We start from the raw sequence: 16,983 nt of genomic DNA, 5'->3' as shown, positions 1-16,983 counted from the left end.
TCCAACCACCCCCGAGGGCACTTCAGTGACCGGAGCCCCCCGGAAAGCCCAGAAGGGACCCCTGCCATTGGGGCGCAGGGCCAGTGGATTGAGGGCTACCACAAGGGCTTCTGCTGGGTTGCCCACTGGACCCCGAGGGAGCCCCTCCTCCCGGATGGGGTGGGGGGACACCAGCAAGCTGAAGAGCAATCAGGGGGGGTGATGACGCCTGCCTGAGAGGGGGGGCTTCTGACTGGAGGGGGAGAGAGCAAAGGGCTCAGCCAGGAGGGGGAGGGGGGTCCAAACGGACCTCCGATCTCAGGCCAGCCCGGTCCTGTGGGGGCTTCGGAGAGGAGGGCGAGCTTTTGTCCCTCCCTGCTCTGGTCCGAGAGATGCTGGAGAAGGGGAGGGTCCCGTCCCCGGACAATCGCTTCAGACAGGGAGAAAGAGGAGGAAGGCTCAGGGGTCCTCCTGGGGGGAGCAGGGGGTGCTTCCGCAGAGCCCCCACAGCACCCAGGGCCTCTTGGGGCCTCCCCTTCCTGAGAGCAGGGGGGCCTCTGGAGCAGCCTCCCCACAGCGTCCTCGCCCCTCCAGGGCAGGGAGGGGTCAAGAGAGCTGAGCCACTGACCATACAGGGAAAGGGCCCACCAAAAGGGACAAAGACCAACCCCATTGCAGGTCACCAAAGACAGTGAACTCCCCCCTTGACTAGACCCTTAAGCAAACTTTGGGGGGAAGCAACCCCCAAAACGGAGGCCAGCCCATTCTCCCCCCTCCGTGCAAGGCAACTCAGTGCCTCGGTTTCCCAAACCCACGACCCGCGGATCCATGCTCCGAGATCCAATCCTGTCCGAAGACGAAGCCCGCTCGGTTTCGGGGAGGGGAGGGCTCCGTGGGGCGGCAGTCTTTGGGGCACAGGCACCCACGGGGGAGGGGCTGGGGGCTGGATGTACGGGGGGGGACCCATCTAGCCAAGACCAGGGGGCTAATTGTGGAAAGCCTCCCACAGGCCCTGCCCTGTCCACTGGCCGCATCAGCGTTTGGGCCCCTGGGAGGGGAGGGTCCGAGCGGGGCCCAAGGGAGGAGACACCCCGGAGAGCCCGGGAGGAACGTCTTGGTGCTTCACACTAGATACTACCGGGAGCGCCAGGAGGGATTGGGGGGTGGGGTGGGGTTGTTTGGCAGGCCAAGGGGGCTGTTCGGGAAGAAGCCCCCCCTTCCAGCCCCGCCCCTCCGGGCCTCCTTTGTCCTCACTGGGGGGAGGGGGCGGAGGTTCCTATTAGAAAAGGGGGGGAGGCTACCCGTAGGGGGGGCAAGCAGGGGCTGAGCGAGAGAGGCCAAGGGGGGCGGTGGGGGGGCAGAGGCCTTGGGGGAGGGCGGGGCCGGGAGGGCGGCCGGAGGGAGCGGGCAGAAGGCACCGCGGCCGCCTCTCCTTCCCCGCCACTCCCGGCGGGACACGACCAGGGTGGCCGCGCTGGGCCGGGAGCTGCCGTCCCTTCGGCCGAGCGGCGCTGACGGGTGGCGGGCAGAGGGGGCCAAAGCAGACCGGGCAGGCGAGGGACACCCCCCCCACACACACACACACCCCAAAGCTCCCCCCGGCTCCTCCTCCGCCGCCGCCGCTCGGCCGCCTCCCTCTCCGCCCGCGACGCAACCCTGACCGACAGCTCGCCTGGCCAATCGACTCCAGCAGCTCCGAGGAGGGTCAAATGGGAGGCTGGGTCCGAGGGGGGCGGGGGGATCCCGGGCAACCCCCGCCGGAGCCTCCTCCAGCCTGGCAGCCTTCGCCCCTCGCCCCCCTTGGCCACCACAGCCCTGCGGGGCTCTCCGAATTCAGCCTCCCCAAGGCGGCTCCCCATTGGGAAGGGGCACCAGCAAGCCATGCCCGCCCAGCCCGCTGCCCCAAGGGAAGCGCCTTTGCGCGTGGCCGGTTGCCCGGCTCTGCCTTCCCCGGGCCAGATTCCCTGCGCGGATTCCCGGGTTCTTGGATGGACCCCGAGGTGTCCCGTCCCCCCCGCCAACCAGGATGGAGTCTTGCTGGCTCTCCATCCGATCTGGCCCGATTCCTTCTGACCATGACGACAGCCCCTCCCTCCATCGTCGCCGGCCCCTCCAGAGATGGGGATTCTCATCAAAATCATTGCGAATCTGAGGAGATGGGACCCCTCCCCCCCATGCGCCGATGATCTCCCACCTGTAGAGTGAGCGCCCCCCCAAGGTTTCCCCCTCTTCTGGGCCTTCTTCTCTGACCACGCAACGAGGGGCAGACTGTGGGGAGGACGCCCACACACGGGTGGAGAAAGGGGGCAGATCCCAAAGGAGGGAGGCTGCCCGGAGGCCATCTCAGTGGAGGGTGATTGACAGCCACCCCAACCGCCCTGCCCGTCAGGTCCCCCCACCAAGGGCCCCTGGGAGGTTAACATTGCCGGCCGAGGGGGGGAGGCTTTCATCCAGCAGGCTGCGGAGGGGGGGTGTCCCGGGGTGTGCACTCCAAATATTAGCCCCTGCCCAATCGTCGGCTGGGAGAGCCGGTGGAACTGGCTGCCACAGGGAGGGACGAGGGCTTAGGTGCTGGAAGTGGAGGCCAGATTGGACTGGGAACCGCCGGGCCCTTCTGCGCCCAACTGCAGGCAAGGGGGGGCGCGGGCGTCAGGGGGGGCGGGGGCTGCCCGGGGAAGAGCCGATGCAGCGGAGGGTCCTGCCTGCCCTGGGTACGGGGTCCGCCAGGCCGGCTGCCCCTGCAGCTCGCTCCCGTCTGTCACCGGCCTCGTCCAGCGCTGCTGCAGTGCGTGTTGACGCAGCCTTCATGAGGGCTTCCCCTTGCCTAGCCTGGGTGGGGTCAGGACTCCTGTCAGCGCAAGACTGCTGGGGGCGGAGGGGGCGCCAGGCAGCTCCACTGAGGGGCTCCGGGTGGGGGGCAGCTGTGATTCTATCAGCTGTGTTCTCCTTCCAGCCCCCCAAGGAGGGCAGCTATGGGAAGGAAAGCCTTGGGGGGGAGTGGAAGCCCAGCGTAACTTTGGGAGGCGGGGGGGGGGGGTTTAGCCTTCCCCCTCCGCAGGAATGAAGGGACCAGACTTGACCCTCCCCGGAGGAAAATGGTAGAGGAGCCCCTGCTGTCTGAGATCTCCTGGTGGTGCCCCGTCCGAGGGTGGGTCCAGCGTCCTTCTGGGCATAGGAGTGCCTAGGGAACTGCCAGCCACTTGCCTGGGGCTGCCCCTTTCTCTCCGGGTGGGGCTCACTTGGGAAGGCTGGAGGGACTGACGTCACCAACTCACGCCATCTGCTGAGGGACGGGGGGGGGGGCGTGCGTGCGTGCATGGTGGCGTCACCGCTCTCTCCTCCAACACATCCCGGGAGCGGCTGCTGTCCAACGCAGAGGCGCCGCTGGTCTCCAGGGCGACGGGGGCCAGGCCACCAGAAGAGCGTCAGAGCCCAGAGGGCCCCACCCGCGGAGAGGAGGGGGGGCTGCTGGGCGGGATGCAGGCGTCGGGGGCGCCCTCTCATGGTCACCCCTGTGCAGGAAGGCTGCTCCCCCATCTAACATCTGATGGCCTCGGGGAGGGATGCCCCCTGAAACGGTCCCATGGGTCAGGCAGAAGTCCCCGCCCCCCAATCTCTCCCCCCCCCGCCTGCCCCTCGAGAGCGACGCCCTGCCTCCCCGCGGGGCTGCTTGTGGGGCCTGCAACCCCGGGACCCCGGTCAAGGAAGGAGGGGCCCGCGCTTGGGGGGGCTTCCTTCACTTGTCCCGGGAAGAGCTTTGGCCGACTCCCCCCCCCCCGAAGACGACGCCCAGCCGCGGGGTGGCGGGAGGGGGCAGAGGGTCGGCTCTGAATAAAGGCGTCGCCGCGCCCTTCGTTTGTCTCCGCTTTATTGTTGCATCGCTATTACATAAGGTGACCGGCTCGTGGGGGGGGGGGCGGGGGGGGCGCGTCTGCGGCGTTTCTCGGTTGCCTTTTGCACGGGAGCTCCACGAGGCATGCGGGCTGCTGGGACGGAAACTAGTCCGGGGGGGGTCGTATTTACAAGGCGAGGTCGCCCGGCTGGGAAGGTCATGGGGAGCGCCAGGGAGGGTCGCCCCCGCCGCCGCCGGGGCTGGAAGAAGACCGCGGCCCCCGGACCACCTGCCTGCCCAGCGGAGCGCCTCCTCGGTCGGCAGAGGCCCCGGGCGAGCCCCTCCGTCGGGGCAGAGCAGCAGGCGGGAGGGGGGGGCATTCACACGCACGGGGAGGCCGTTTGCGGCAGGAGGAGCGGCGGCCCAAAGCAGCCCTCGGAAACGGATCCAGCGGGGGGGGGGGGGGAAGGGGGAGGCCTGGCTACAGTCGCAGAGAATTCTTGTGGCCCCCCAGCCGGGAAGCTGCGAGGATGCCGGGGCAACCCAGGGGCTTGGAGCGCGCGCACAGAACGGGGTGGGGGTGGGGGTTGGTCGGTGCCCATCCTGGCGCGGTCCGAGTGCGGAAGCTCCCGCAGGTGGCTTCCTTTCGCCAAGGGCTGCCCAGGCCTGCACCCCCTCCCCCGTGGCATGCACCCCCTCCCCCGTGGCACATGGGCTCTTCAGCCTGGACTCGGGCCCTTTCCCCTCTTCCCATCAGAAGCCCCCCAGCAGGACCTGAGACCGCGTGTCCGAAGGATCTGCTCTGGCCGGCCCCCACCAGGCTGGAGCCATAGCAGCCCAGTCCCACCGGGTCCCCTGCAGCCCTTGGACAGAGGCCTCCCCCCCGTGCCCCCCCTTGGACAGGCCTGGCCAGGGGGATTCCAGGGGGGTCCAGGGGTCAAGCAGATTCCACCTGGCCAAGACCAGCCGCCCTGATCAGCCTCAGTGGCTCCCAGCCTGGGTCCTCAGTGGGGTGGGTGGCTCCTTCCCAGTGGAGGGAGGCTGCGCCAGAGCCCCACCGGCCCCCTTCCCTGCACAGCCAGCCTCTCTGCCCACTCCCCCCCCCCATGCTTTGAGACCAAGCAAGTGGGCCAACAGCAGCTGGAGGGAAAGTGGCCCCCCTCCCTGCCACCGCTGGGTCCGTCCTGGGCCATCAACCGCCAGGCAGACCAAGCCAAGCCAATCCCTGCCCTCCTCTCTCTTGTGGGCCTTGCCAGCTGGCGCAGGGGGCACCTTCACAAAAGGCCCAGGTCCTCCTGCCCCCGAGCCCCCTGAAGGCTCGGCCGGACCGCGGCCTGGTTTGCAAGCGAAGGGCTCCTCTCTTTCTCTGGGTAGGTGGGGAGGGGGACCCCCCCGGCCTCTGCCCCCCCACCTGCCTCAAGTGGCCCCCTGGGACAGAGGCCAAAGCACGTAGACTGGCAGGGAAGGAACCAGGCGGGGGCTGTCTTCCCCACACACACCCCACCCGTGAACCTCCAGTCCTGCTTCCAACTCGGAGACGCCAAGTCCTCCCCTGCAATTTTAAGGGAGGGAAGGGAAGGGGCGTGTTGAAGGGCACCTGCAGGGCCTTTTTGGAATGAGGTGGCCCCAAGGGCAGAGAAGGGAGTCTCAGAGCGGGATGGGGGGCTGTCCGGCCTCTCCTCTCTGTGGGCGGGGGGCTCTGGGGAGCCTGCAGGTGGGTGGCAGGAGAAGCCACGGGGCGGGGGTCCCCTCACTGCCCCCCTCGTGGCTGCTTCCGTCCTCCTCAGCAGGAGGGGTGGGGGCGCCCAGTGTTGGGGGAATGCAGAAGACGGAGGCTGGGAGGCACACGCTCCCCCCCAGCTCAAGGCCTCCTCTGCCCCCCCCATCCCAGCCGGCGTTCCTCCCCTGTGCTGGCCCCCCAGTCTCTTCCCGTCTGGCCTCACCCAGATCCTGGGGGCTCACAATAAGCTGCATGTTCACATGGCTGATGGGGGAGGGGGCCAGGGGTCCTGTGCCTCCGGAGGGGGGGCTGCACTACCTCAGGGGGGGGCCTCCCACAGGGCCTGGGGGATGAAGCCAAGGGAGGCTGGCTGGGGTCTGTTCAGGGGTGGGGGTGGGGACTGACTGGTGAGGGGGGGCAAGCAACCTGCCCCCTTCCCCTTCCCCCCTCCCGGAGTTTGTGCAGACCTGGCAGGGGGGCATTCATTCAGGAGCCCCCCCCCTTAGCCACTCTAGAGTCTCAATCAGGCCGAAGTCAGTCCAGGCCCCTTCGGCCCCTCCCAGAAACGGAGGGCCAGCAGGCGCTGCAGCTCTTCTCTCGTCGGTCCCAGAGGTTTGCTCCAGAGGGGGTGGGAGGGGCCTGAGTGGTCAGTTGGCCCCCAGCTGAGCCCCTTCCTCCCGAGTCCAAGTCCGGCTCTGCTGCTGCTGCTGCTGCTGCTGCTGGGGAGTGGGAGGTGCAGGCGAGGAGGCCGCGCAGTGTCCGGCCAGCACCAAGAGAGCCCAGGGCCGCCGGAGGGGGGGGAGGAGGGGACCAGGCGGGGGAGGGGGTGCCGGCCGGCCCCTCACATGAGGCTGCACTTGCCCTTGAGCTTCTCTGTCCTCTTCTGCTTGGTGCTGCGCTTCCCGTCGATGCTCAGGCTCATGTTGCGCCTCTTCTCCAGGTTGAGCAGCTCCTGGAAGAGCTCCTTGACGTTGTAGTTCATCTTGGCCGAGGTCTCCATGAAGGCGCACTGCCACTCCTTGGCCACGGCCTCCCCCTCCGGCGTCTGCACCTCCCGCTGGGTCTCGTCGCACTTGTTGCCCACCAGCATGACGGGGAAGGCCTCCCCGCCGCCCTTCAGCTGCACGATCTGCTGGTGGATGGGCCGCAGCTCCTCCAGTGACTGCCGGCTGGTGACCGAGAAGACCAGGATGAAGGCGTGGCCCTTGGAGATGGACAGGCGCTGCATGGCCGGGAACTGGTGGCTGCCGGTGGTGTCGGTGATCTGCAGAGTGCAGACGCTCTTGTCGCAGCTGATCACCTGCCGGTAGGTGTCCTCGATGGTGGGGATGTAGGTGTCGCGGAAGGTCCCCTTGACGAAGCGCAGCACCAGCGAGCTCTTGCCCACGCCCCCGGCCCCGAAGACCACCACCCGGTAGTCGTTGCTCTGCTCCGGCATCTTGGAGGGGCTGGCGGCAGGGAGGGGTCAGCGGCTGCCCACCTGGGAGGAAGGGGGGGGGAGGGAGGAAGAAGAAGGGCCATCAACCAGGGCGGGCAGGCAGAGGCAGCCCCTGCCCCACCCACTTCAGGGAAGCGCCCTGGACCTCTCAGGCCCCAGAAATGCCCTTCTGCCCTCCTACACCGGCCCCCCACACATGCAGCCTGGATTGAAACGGGTTTCTTCCCCCTCCCCCTCCCCCCATGCCAGGCTTCCCAGGGGGAGGGAAGAGAAGAGAGAAGGAGGAAGCCGGAGAGGAGATGAAAGAAGAGAAAGAAAAGAGGAGGAAAGAAGGGAGAAGGGGAGAGAGAAGAGGAGAGAGAGAAGAGGAGTGATAGAAGAGAAGAGGAAAGAGAAGAGGAGATGAAAAAGGAGGAAAGAAGGGAGAAGGGGAGAGAGAAGAGGAGAGAGAGAAGAGGAGTGATAGAAGAGAAGAGGAAAGAGAAGAGGAGATGAAAGAAGAGAAAGAAAAGAGAGGAGGAAAGAAGGGAGAAAGGGAGAGAGAAGAGAGAAGAGGAGAGGAAGGAGAAGAGGAGATGAAAGAAGAGAAAGAAAAGAGAGGAGGAAAGAAGGGAGAGGGGGAAAGAGAAGAGAAGAGAGAGAAGAGGAGAGGAAGGAGAAGAGGAGATGAAAGAAGAGAAAGAAAAGAGAGGAGGAAAGAAGGGAGGAGAGAGAAGAGAAGAGGAAGGAGAAGAGATGAAAGAAGAGAAAGAAAAGAGAGGAGGAAAGAAGGGAGAAGGGGAGAAGAGAGAGAAGAGGAGAGGAAGGAGAAGAGGAGATGAAAGAAGAGAAAGAAAAGAGAGGAGGAAAGAAGGGAGGAGAGAGAAGAGAAGAGGAAGGAGAAGAGATGAAAGAAGAGAAAGAAAAGAGAGGAGGAAAGAAGGGAGAAGAGGAGAGAGAAGAGAAGAGGAAGGAGAAGAGGAGATGAAAGAAGAGAAAGAAAAGAGAGGAGGAAAGAAGGGAGAAGTGGAGAGAGAAGAGAAGAGAGAGAAGAGGAGAGGAAGGAGAAGAGGAGATGAAAGAAGAGAAAGAAAAGAGAGGAGGAAAGAAGGGAGAAGGGGAGAGAGAAGAGAAGAGAAGAGAGAGAAGAGGAGAGGAAGGAGAAGAGGAGATGAAAGAAGAGAAAGAAAAGAGAGAAGGAAAGAAGGGAGGAGAGAGAAGAGAAGAGGAAGGAGAAGAGATGAAAGAAGAGAAAGAAAAGAGAGGAGGAAAGAAGGGAGAAGAGGAGAGAGAAGAGAAGAGGAAGGAGAAGAGGAGATGAAAGAAGAGAAAGAAAAGAGAGGAGGAAAGAAGGGAGAAGTGGAGAGAGAAGAGAAGAGAGAGAAGAGGAGAGGAAGGAGAAGAGGAGATGAAAGAAGAGAAAGAAAAGAGAGGAGGAAAGAAGGGAGGAGAGAGAAGAGAAGAGGAAGGAGAAGAGATGAAAGAAGAGAGAAGAGAAGAGGAAGGAGAAGAGAGAGATGAAAGAGAGGAAGAAAGAGAGAGGAAAGAAGGAGAGGAGGAAAGAGAGGAGAAGAGAGAGAAGAGAGAAGAGAAGAGAGAGAGGAGAAGAGGAGAGAAAGAAAAGAGAGGAGGAAAGAAGGGAGGAGAGAGAAGAGAAGTAGGAAGGAGAAGAGATGAAGAAAGAGAGAAAGAAAAGAGAGGAGGAAAGAAGGGAGAGGAGAGAGAGAGAAGAAGAGAAGAGGAAGGAGAAGAGGAGATGAAAGAAGAGAAAGAAAAGAGAGGAGGAAAGAAGAAGTGGAGAGAGAAGGAAGAGAGAGAAGAGGAGAGGAAGGAGAGAGGAGATGAAAGAAGAGAAAGAAAAGAGAGGAGGAAAGAAGGGAGGAGAGAGAAGAGAAGAGGAAGGAGAAGAGATGAAAGAAGAGAAAGAAAAGAGAGGAGGAAAGAAGGGAGAAGAGGAGAGAGAAGAGAAGAGGAAGGAGAAGAGGAGATGAAGAAGAGAAAGAAAAGAGAGGAGGAAAGAGAAGTGGAGAGAGAGAGAAGAGAGAGAGAGGAGAGGAAGGAGAAGAGGAGATGAAAGAAGAGAAAGAAAAGAGGGAGGAAAGAAGGGGAAGAGAGAAGAGAAGAGGAAGGAGAAGAGATGAAAGAAGAGAAAGAAAGAGAGGAGGAAAGAAGGGAGAAGGGAGGAGAGAGAAGAGAAGAGAGAGAGGAGAGGAAGGAGAAGAGGAGATGAAAGAAGAGAAAGAAAAGAGAGGAGGAAAGAAGGGAGAGAGAGAGAAGAGAAGAGGAAGGAGGAAGAGATGAAAGAAGAGAAAGAAAGAGAGGAGGAAAGAAGGAGAAGAGGAGAGAAGAGAGAAGAGGAAGGAGAAGAGGAGATGAAAGAAGAGAAAGAAAAGAGAGGAGGAAAGAAGGGAGAAGTGGAGAGAGAAGAGAAGAGAGAGAAGAGGAGAGAGGAAGGAGAAGAGGAGATGAAAGAAGAGAAAGAAAAGAGAGGAGGAAGAAGGGAGAAGGGGAGAGAGAGAGAAGAGAGAGAAGAGGAGGAGAGGAAGGAGAAGAGGAGATGAAAGAAGAGAAAGAAAAGAGAGGAGGAAGAGAAGGGAGGAGAGAGAAGAGAAGAGGAAGGAGAAGAGATGAAAGAAGAGAGAAAGAAAAGAGAGGAGGAAAGAAGGGAGAGAGTGAGAGAGAGAGAAGAGAAGAGGAAGGAGAAGAGGAGATGAAAGAAGAGAAAGAAAAGAGGGGAGGAAAGAAGGGAGGAGAGAGAAGAGAAGAGGAAGGAGAAGAGATGAAAGAAGAGAAAGGAAAGAGAGGAGAGAAAGAAGGGAGAAGGGGAGAGAGAAGAAGAGAAGAGAAGAGGAGAGGAAGAGAAGAGAGATGAAAGAAGAGAGAAAGAAAAGAGGGGAGAGAAAGAAGAGAGAGAGAGAAGAGAAGAGGAAGGAGAAGAGATGAAAGAAGAGAAAGAAAAGAGAGGAGGAAAGAAGGGAGAAGGGAGAGAGAAGAGAAGAGAGAGAAGAGGAGAGGAAGGAGAAGAGGAGATGAAAGAAGAGAAAGAAAGAGAGGGAGGAAAGAAGGGAGGAGAGAGAGGAGAAGAGGAAGGGGAAGAGATTGAAAGAAGAGAAAGAAAAGAGAGGAGGAAAGAAGAGGAGAAGAGGAGAGAGAAGAGAAGAGGAAGGAGAAGAGGAGATGAAAGAAGAGAAGAAAGAGAGGAGGAAAGAAGGGAGAAGTGGAGAGAGAAGAGAAGAGAGAGAAGAGGAGAGGAAGGAGAAGAGGAGATGAAAGAAGAGAAGAAAAGAGAGGAGGAAAGAAGGGAGAAGTGGAGAGAGAGAAGAGAAGAGAGAGAAGAGGAGAGGAAGGAGAAGAGGAGATGAAAGAAGAGAAAGAAAAGAGAGGAGGAAAGAAGGGAGAAGTGGAGAGAGAAGAGAAGAGAGAGAAGAGGAGAGGAAGGAGAAGAGGAGATGAAAGAAGAGAAAGAAAAGAGAGGAGGAAAGAAGGGAGAAGTGGAGAGAGAAGAGAAGAGAGAGAAGAGGAGAGGAAGGAGAAGAGGAGATGAAAGAAGAGAAAGAAAAGAGAGGAGGAAAGAAGGGAGAAGTGGAGAGAGAAGAGAAGAGAGAGAAGAGGAGAGGAAGGAGAAGAGGAGATGAAAGAAGAGAAAGAAAAGAGAGGAGGAAAGAAGGGAGGAGAGAGAAGAGAAGAGGAAGGAGAGAGATGAAAGAAGAGAAGAAAGAGAGGGAGGAAAGAAGGGAGAAGAGGAGAGAGAAGAGAAGAGGAAGGAGAAGAGGAGATGAAAGAAGAGAAAGAAAAGAGGGGAGGAAGAAGGGAGGAGAGAGAAGAGAAGAGGAAGGAGAAGAGATGAAAGAAGAGAAAGAAAAGAGAGGAGGAAAGAAGGGAGGAGAGAGAAGAGAAGAGGAAGGAGAAGAGATGAAAGAAGAGAAAGAAAAGAGAGGAGGAAAGAAGGGAGAAGAGAGAGAAGAGAAGAGGAAGGAGAAGAGATGAAGAAGAGAAAGAAAAGAGAGGAGGAAAGAAGGGAGAAGGGGAGAGAGAAGAGAAGGAGAGAGAAGAGGAGAGGAAGGAGAAGAGGAGATGAAAGAAGAGAAAGAAAGAGAGGAGGAAAGAAGGGAGAAGGGGAGAGAGAAGAGAAGAGAGAGAAGTGATAGAAGAGAAGAGGAGAGGAGAGAAGAGAGGAGACTGTCGAGGGCACCTCTGGCCCAGGCCCAGCCTTTCTGGAGGGCCTCCAGCCAGCGCCCCCCCCCCCAGGGAAGATTTGGGCTCCAGGGCCCTTCCTGCAGCTGAGCCATGCCCGGGGGGGGGTGTCACGTTCAGTTGCCCCATCCTCCCGGCTCCTGCTCCCCCCCCATCCGTATCAGACTCTGCGGCCTCCCTTAACTTTGCAGGAGGAGACACCAAATGTGCGAGTGTCGGGTTGTGTAATGTAGTTTAGGGGCTTTTATTGACTAGTTTTATTGGGGTTTTATTGTTTTTTATATTTGAATTTTCATTGTACTGTTGTATTATTTTATTGTTGTAAGCCTGTGTCCAATGGGATTGGGTGGCATATAAGTCAAATCAATTCGGCCTTCGACCAGGGACCCCTGAGCTTCCGGCAGCTCCTCCGAGGGGGGGCGGGGGGGGGCTTTTTCCCAGCAGGCTCCCATGGTGACCCCCTCCCCACCCCTGGGGAATCTGGGGCTTGACTCCCCTGGTGGCTGATCCTTTTCTCAGCGCTTGGCTCTTTCCATGGTGTGTTGCCCGGAGTCGCTTTGTGAATTGTGCAGCTCCAGGAAAGCCCACAAAACCCGGGAGAGGCGGAACCGAAACTTCACTGAGTTAGTGAGGTCACAACGATCTTCCAGAGCAGTCCAGCCAAGTCCTGACTTGGAGCTGGCCGTCATTTACGAGGCCCCAGATGGGCCCATAACACAGGCCAGGGCGGCCCCCAGTGAAGCTCTGGCGGTGGCCGCCTGCCCTCCCGCTGCTCCCTGGGGACAGGGGCCTTGGGGGTCAATGCACAGCCACCCACCAGTCTGGCCACAGCCTCCAAGCAGCCCCGAGGCGGCACAAGGTGGGGAAGACCGTCAACCACCAAAACGGATCGGGGCAAGTAAGCAACCGCTTACGAATAACGGCCCCCAGCAGACGGATGCAGTGGTTTTGACTGGGGCCAGAGGAATGACCCGGCCGATGGGAGTGGCCTGGGAATGATGGCAGCAGAGAGAGAGAGCACCGAATGGGAGCGGATGGCCAGCTAGAAGGAACCGGCAGCGCGGCATGGCCGCCAAAAGAACCACAGAGGCGATTCTACCTTTTGAGAGTCAATCCCAAACTGCGACCGGCCATCGTCCTGCAGGACACAGGAAAAAGTGCCCTGGATGAACCGGGGGTGGGGGATGGAATGCCACAGGGTGGGAGCAGAGAGCCTGGAGCTGCAGGGGGCTTCTCAGGGCCGGGGAAAGGGCGGCTCCCTCCAGACCCCCCCAGCCCAGGCCAAGACCCTTCCGGTTGGGAATCCGGGCCCCAAGCGCCAGAGGGTCAGACTGGGAGGGCAGGGCTGAGAAATGTGGCTGTCCAGAAGAGCTGCTGGGCAGGGGAACCGGTGACTGGACGTGGGCCAGGCGGACACTGTCCTTGAGCAGAGGGTCAGTCTGGCCGCTCCCAAGCTGGGTTTCCCCACTCGAGGCTGGGGGGGAGTGGAGTAGCCCAAGGACTCTTCAACATCTTCATCAACGACTTGGAGGACAGGAGATAGATGGGACCTCACCCAATTCCCAGGTGACACCAGACTGGTGGGAAGAGGGGTGCAGGACACAGAAGGACCTGGAGAGACTTGCGCAAGGGGCGCTGTCCAGAACCAGCTGAAATTCAATGGTGAAAAAAGTCCAGTTCCCCATTTAGATGAGAAAAACAAACGCGCAGGTAGAGTTTGGGGGGCAAGAGCAGTCGCTGTGAGTGCGCCCACAACAGCTTGCATTCTGGACCAGTTGTCACTTCCAAGCACTCTTGGAGGGCAGCCCCATGGAGAGGGCCCTGCAATAGTCTAATTGTGAGGTGGCAAAGGCACGACTGGCTGTGGGGAAGGCCTCTCCATCCAGGTAGGGTCGCAGTTGGGGCACTACACCTCCAGCATCACCTGTCAAATGTTGATCTTGTTTTAGCTGTGAGTCTAGGAGACTCACAAATTGTGCTGCACTGGTTAGCGATTGGTCTCCAAACACAATTCAAAGTGTTGGTTATGACCTATAAAGCCCTTCATGGCATCGGGCCAGAATATCTCAGGGACCGCCTTCTGCTGCACGAATCCCAGCGACCAGTTTGGTCCCACAGAGTTGGCCTTCTCCGGGTCCCGTCGATTAAACAATGTCGTCTGGCAGGACCCAGGGGAAGAGCCTTCTCTGTGGCGGCCCCGACCCTCTGGAACAACTTCCCCCAGAGATCAGAATTGCCCCCACCCTCCTTGCCTTTCATAAGCTCCTTAAAACCCACCTCTGTGGTCAGGCATGGGGGAATTGAGATATTCCTTTCCCCCCAGGCCTTTACAATTGATGCATGATGTGTTTGTGTGAATGTTTGGTTTTTAATAAGGGTTTTTAGTTATTTGTCATATGCTGTTTTATTATTGTTGTTAGCCGCCCCGAGTCTACGGAGAAGGGCGGCATACAAATCTAATAAACAAATAAATAAATAAATATCCAGAGGCCACTCAGGTCCCACAGAGTCGGCCTTCTCCAGGTCCCATCAACCGGACAATGTCATCTGGCGTGGCCTAGGGGAAGGGCCTTCCCTGTGGCTGCCCCGGCCCTCTGGAACAAGATCCCCCCAGAGATTCTTACTGCCCCCACCCTCCCTGCCTTCCGCAAAGCTTTGAAGACCCACCTCTGCCGGGCACACTTGGGGCCATTGAAACTGTGACATCTTGCTCTGCCCAGTGGATGAATGTTCGATATGTAATGTGTGAACTTGTTTGTTTGGTTTTAACTTGTGAGTTTTTTAGAATACAGTTTTATGTAGATTTCTAACATGCGGTAAGCCGCCCAGAGTCCCAGGAGAAGGGTAGCATAGAAATCGAAGGAAGGAAGGAAGGAAGGAAGGAAGGAAGCAGGGAGGGAGGGAGGGAGGGAAGGAAGGACGGAAGGAAGGAAGGAGGGAAGGAAGGAAGGAAGGAAGGAAGGAAGGAAGGAAGGAAGGAAGGAAGGAAGGAAGGAAGGAAGAAGTTTTATGTAGATTTCTAACATGCGGTAAGCCGCCCAGAGTCCCAGGAGAAGGGTAGCATAGAAATCGAAGGAAGGAAGGAAGGAAGGAAGGAAGGAAGCAGGGAGGGAGGGAGGGAGGGAAGGAAGGACGGAAGGAAGGAAGGAGGGAAGGAAGGAGGGAAGGAAGGAGGGAAGGAAGGAAGGAAGGAAGGAAGGAAGAAGTTTTATGTAGATTTCTAACATGCGGTAAGCCGCCCAGAGTCCGGGAGAAGGGTAGCATAGAAATCGAAGGAAGGAAGGAAGGAAGGAAGGAAGGAAGGAAGCAGGGAGGGAGGGAGGGAAGGACGGAAGGAAGGAAGGAGGGAGGGAAGGAAGGAAGGAGGGAGGGAAGGAAGGAAGGAAGGAAGGAAGGAAGGAAGGAAGAAGTTTTATGTAGATTTCTAACATGCGGTAAGCCGCCCAGAGTCCCAGGAGAAGGGTAGCATAGAAATCGAAGGAAGGAAGGAAGGAAGGAAGGAAGGAAGGAAGGGAAGCAGGGAGGGAGGGAGGGAAGGAAGGACGGAAGGAAGGAAGGAGGGAAGGAAGGAAGGAGGGAAGGAAGGAAGGAAGGAAGAAGTTTTATGTAGATTTCTAACATGCGGTAAGCCACCCAGAGTCCCAGGAGAAGGGTAGCATAGAAATCGAAGGAAGGAAGGAAGGAAGGAAGGTAGGAAGGAAGGGAAGCAGGGAGGGAGGGAGGGAAGGAAGGACGGAAGGAAGGAAGGAGGGGAAGGAAGGAAGGAAGGAAGGAAGGAAGGAAGAAGTTTTATGTAGATTTCTAACATGCGGTAAGCCGCCCAGAGTCCCAGGAGAAGGGTAGCATAGAAATCGAAGGAAGGAAGGAAGGAAGGAAGGAAGGAAGGAAGGAAGGAAGCAGGGAGGGAGGGAGGGAAGGAAGGACGGAAGGAAGGAAGGAGGGAAGGAAGGAGGGAAGGAAGGAAGGACGGAAGGAAGAAGTTTTATGTAGATTTCTAACATGCGGTAAGCCGCCCAGAGTCCCAGGAGAAGGGTAGCATAGAAATCGAAGGAAGGAAGGAAGGAAGGAAGCAGGGAGGGAGGGAGGGAGGGAAGGAAGGACGGAAGGAAGGACGGAAGGAAGGAAGGAAGGAACGAGGGAAGGAAGGAAGGAAGAAGTTTTATGTAGATTTCTAACATGCGGTAAGCCGCCCAGAGTCCCAGGAGAAGGGTAGCATAGAAATCGAAGGAAGGAAGGAAGGAAGGAAGCAGGGAGGGAGGGAGGGAGGGAAGGAAGGACGGAAGGAAGGACGGAAGGAAGGAAGGAAGGAACGAGGGGAAGGAAGGAAGGAAGAAGTTTTATGTAGATTTCTAACATGCGGTAAGCCGCCCAGAGTCCCAGGAGAAGGGTAGCATAGAAATCGAAGGAAGGAAGGAGGGACGGAAGGAAGGAAGGAGGGAAGGAAGGAAGGAGGGAAGGAAGGAAGGAAGGAAGAAGTTTTTATGTAGATTTCTAACATGCGGTAAGCCGCCCAGAGTCCCAGGAGAAGGGTAGCATAGAAATCGAAGGAAGGAAGGAGGGACGGAAGGAAGGAAGGAGGGAAGGAAGGAAGGAGGGAAGGAAGGAAGGAAGGAAGGAAGAAGTTTTATGTAGATTTCTAACATGCGGTAAGCCGCCCAGAGTCCCAGGAGAAGGGTAGCATAGAAATCGAAGGAAGGAAGGAAGGAAGGAAGGAAGCAGGGAGGGAGGGAGGGAAGGAAGGACGGAAGGAAGGAAGGAAGGAAGGAAGAAGTTTTATGTAGATTTCTAACATGCGGTAAGCCGCCCAGAGTCCCAGGAGAAGGGTAGCATAGAAATCGAAGGAAGGAAGGAGGGACGGAAGGAAGGAAGGAAGGAAGGAAGGAAGGAAGGAAGGAAGGAAGCAGGGAGGGAGGGAGGGAAGGAGGGACGGAAGGAAGGAAGGAGGGAAGGAAGGAAGGAGGGAAGGGAAGGACGGAGGGAGGGAGGGAAGGAAGGAACGGAAGGGAAGGACGGAAGGAAGGAAGAAAGGAAGGAAGGAAAGGAAGGTAGGACGGAGGGAGGAGAGGGAAGGAAGGAGGGAAGGAGGGAAAGAGGGAAGGAAGGAGGGAAGAAAGGAAGAAAGGAAGGAAGGAATTTCAAGCCCATTCTGAGGGGGACAATTTCCCCCCCTCCCAAGAGCCCAGGGTGGACAGTTCTCGTAGTCTTTAGGAGGCAGAACCCACAGCCACTTGGTCTTGTCGGGGTTGAGCTTGAGCCTGCTGACCCCCATCCAGACCCTCACAGCCCCTGCAGCTTCCCTGAAGGTAGCCAGGCCTGGAGCCAGATTGAAAGGGGTCCAGATAATCATCGGTTTCACCCCATAACCGTGGGAGCTGGAGGGCCACCACTGTTGATGTGAGTGAGGGGTTTTAGGTGGGTTTTCAAGCTGGACTTCTTATGTTGTTGTATCTCCTTATGTGCTGGAAGCCGCCCTGAGTCTACGGGGAGGAGAATGGCCGCCCAGAAGTCCAAACAAACCTTCCCTACAAAGGCCGTTGGGAGACCGGACGGAGGTTCTTGAATTCAGCTGGGCCCAGGGAAGGGTCCTTGAGGAAGGGCCTCACAACTGCTTCCTCCCTTCATGGTTGCGGGAAGGACCCCTCCCTCAAGGGACACGTTCACTATCCCCTGGAAACCAGCCGGAAGGGGCCGAAACCAGCCGGAGGGGCCTGGTCCAACGGACTCATGGCTGAGAGGGACTCCTGCCTCCTCCTGCCTCGTCACAGATTCAAATTCATCCCACACCATGAGACTAAGACCCGCCCCTGTCATCTCAGTTGAAGTTGCCCAGAGTCCAGCTCC

The 16,983-nt window shown here is 58.5% G+C and overlaps 1 protein-coding gene across 1 annotated transcript; it reads right to left on the bottom strand.

The window, feature by feature from the left end:
* Nucleotides 1-6,244: 6,244 nt before the first annotated feature.
* On the bottom strand, nt 6,245-6,969 carry DIRAS1 (DIRAS family GTPase 1). Its single transcript, XM_070731662.1, has one exon. The coding sequence runs from the start codon at nt 6,967-6,969 to the stop codon at nt 6,373-6,375; it is 597 nt and encodes a 198-aa protein (XP_070587763.1). The 3' UTR covers nt 6,245-6,372.
* Between the last annotated feature and the right edge of the window lie 10,014 nt (nt 6,970-16,983).

This window comes from Erythrolamprus reginae, chromosome 1 (assembly GCF_031021105.1).
Source record: "Erythrolamprus reginae isolate rEryReg1 chromosome 1, rEryReg1.hap1, whole genome shotgun sequence".
In the NCBI taxonomy this organism is placed as follows: domain Eukaryota; kingdom Metazoa; phylum Chordata; class Lepidosauria; order Squamata; family Dipsadidae; genus Erythrolamprus; species Erythrolamprus reginae.
This window is presented reverse-complemented; position numbering and strand designations above follow the sequence as displayed.

What these genes read in the sequence shown, in the direction of transcription:
- DIRAS1 (XM_070731662.1), bottom strand. Translation starts at nt 6,969, where the DNA reads ATGCCGGAGCAGAGCAACGACTACCGGGTGGTGGTCTTCGGGGCCGGG.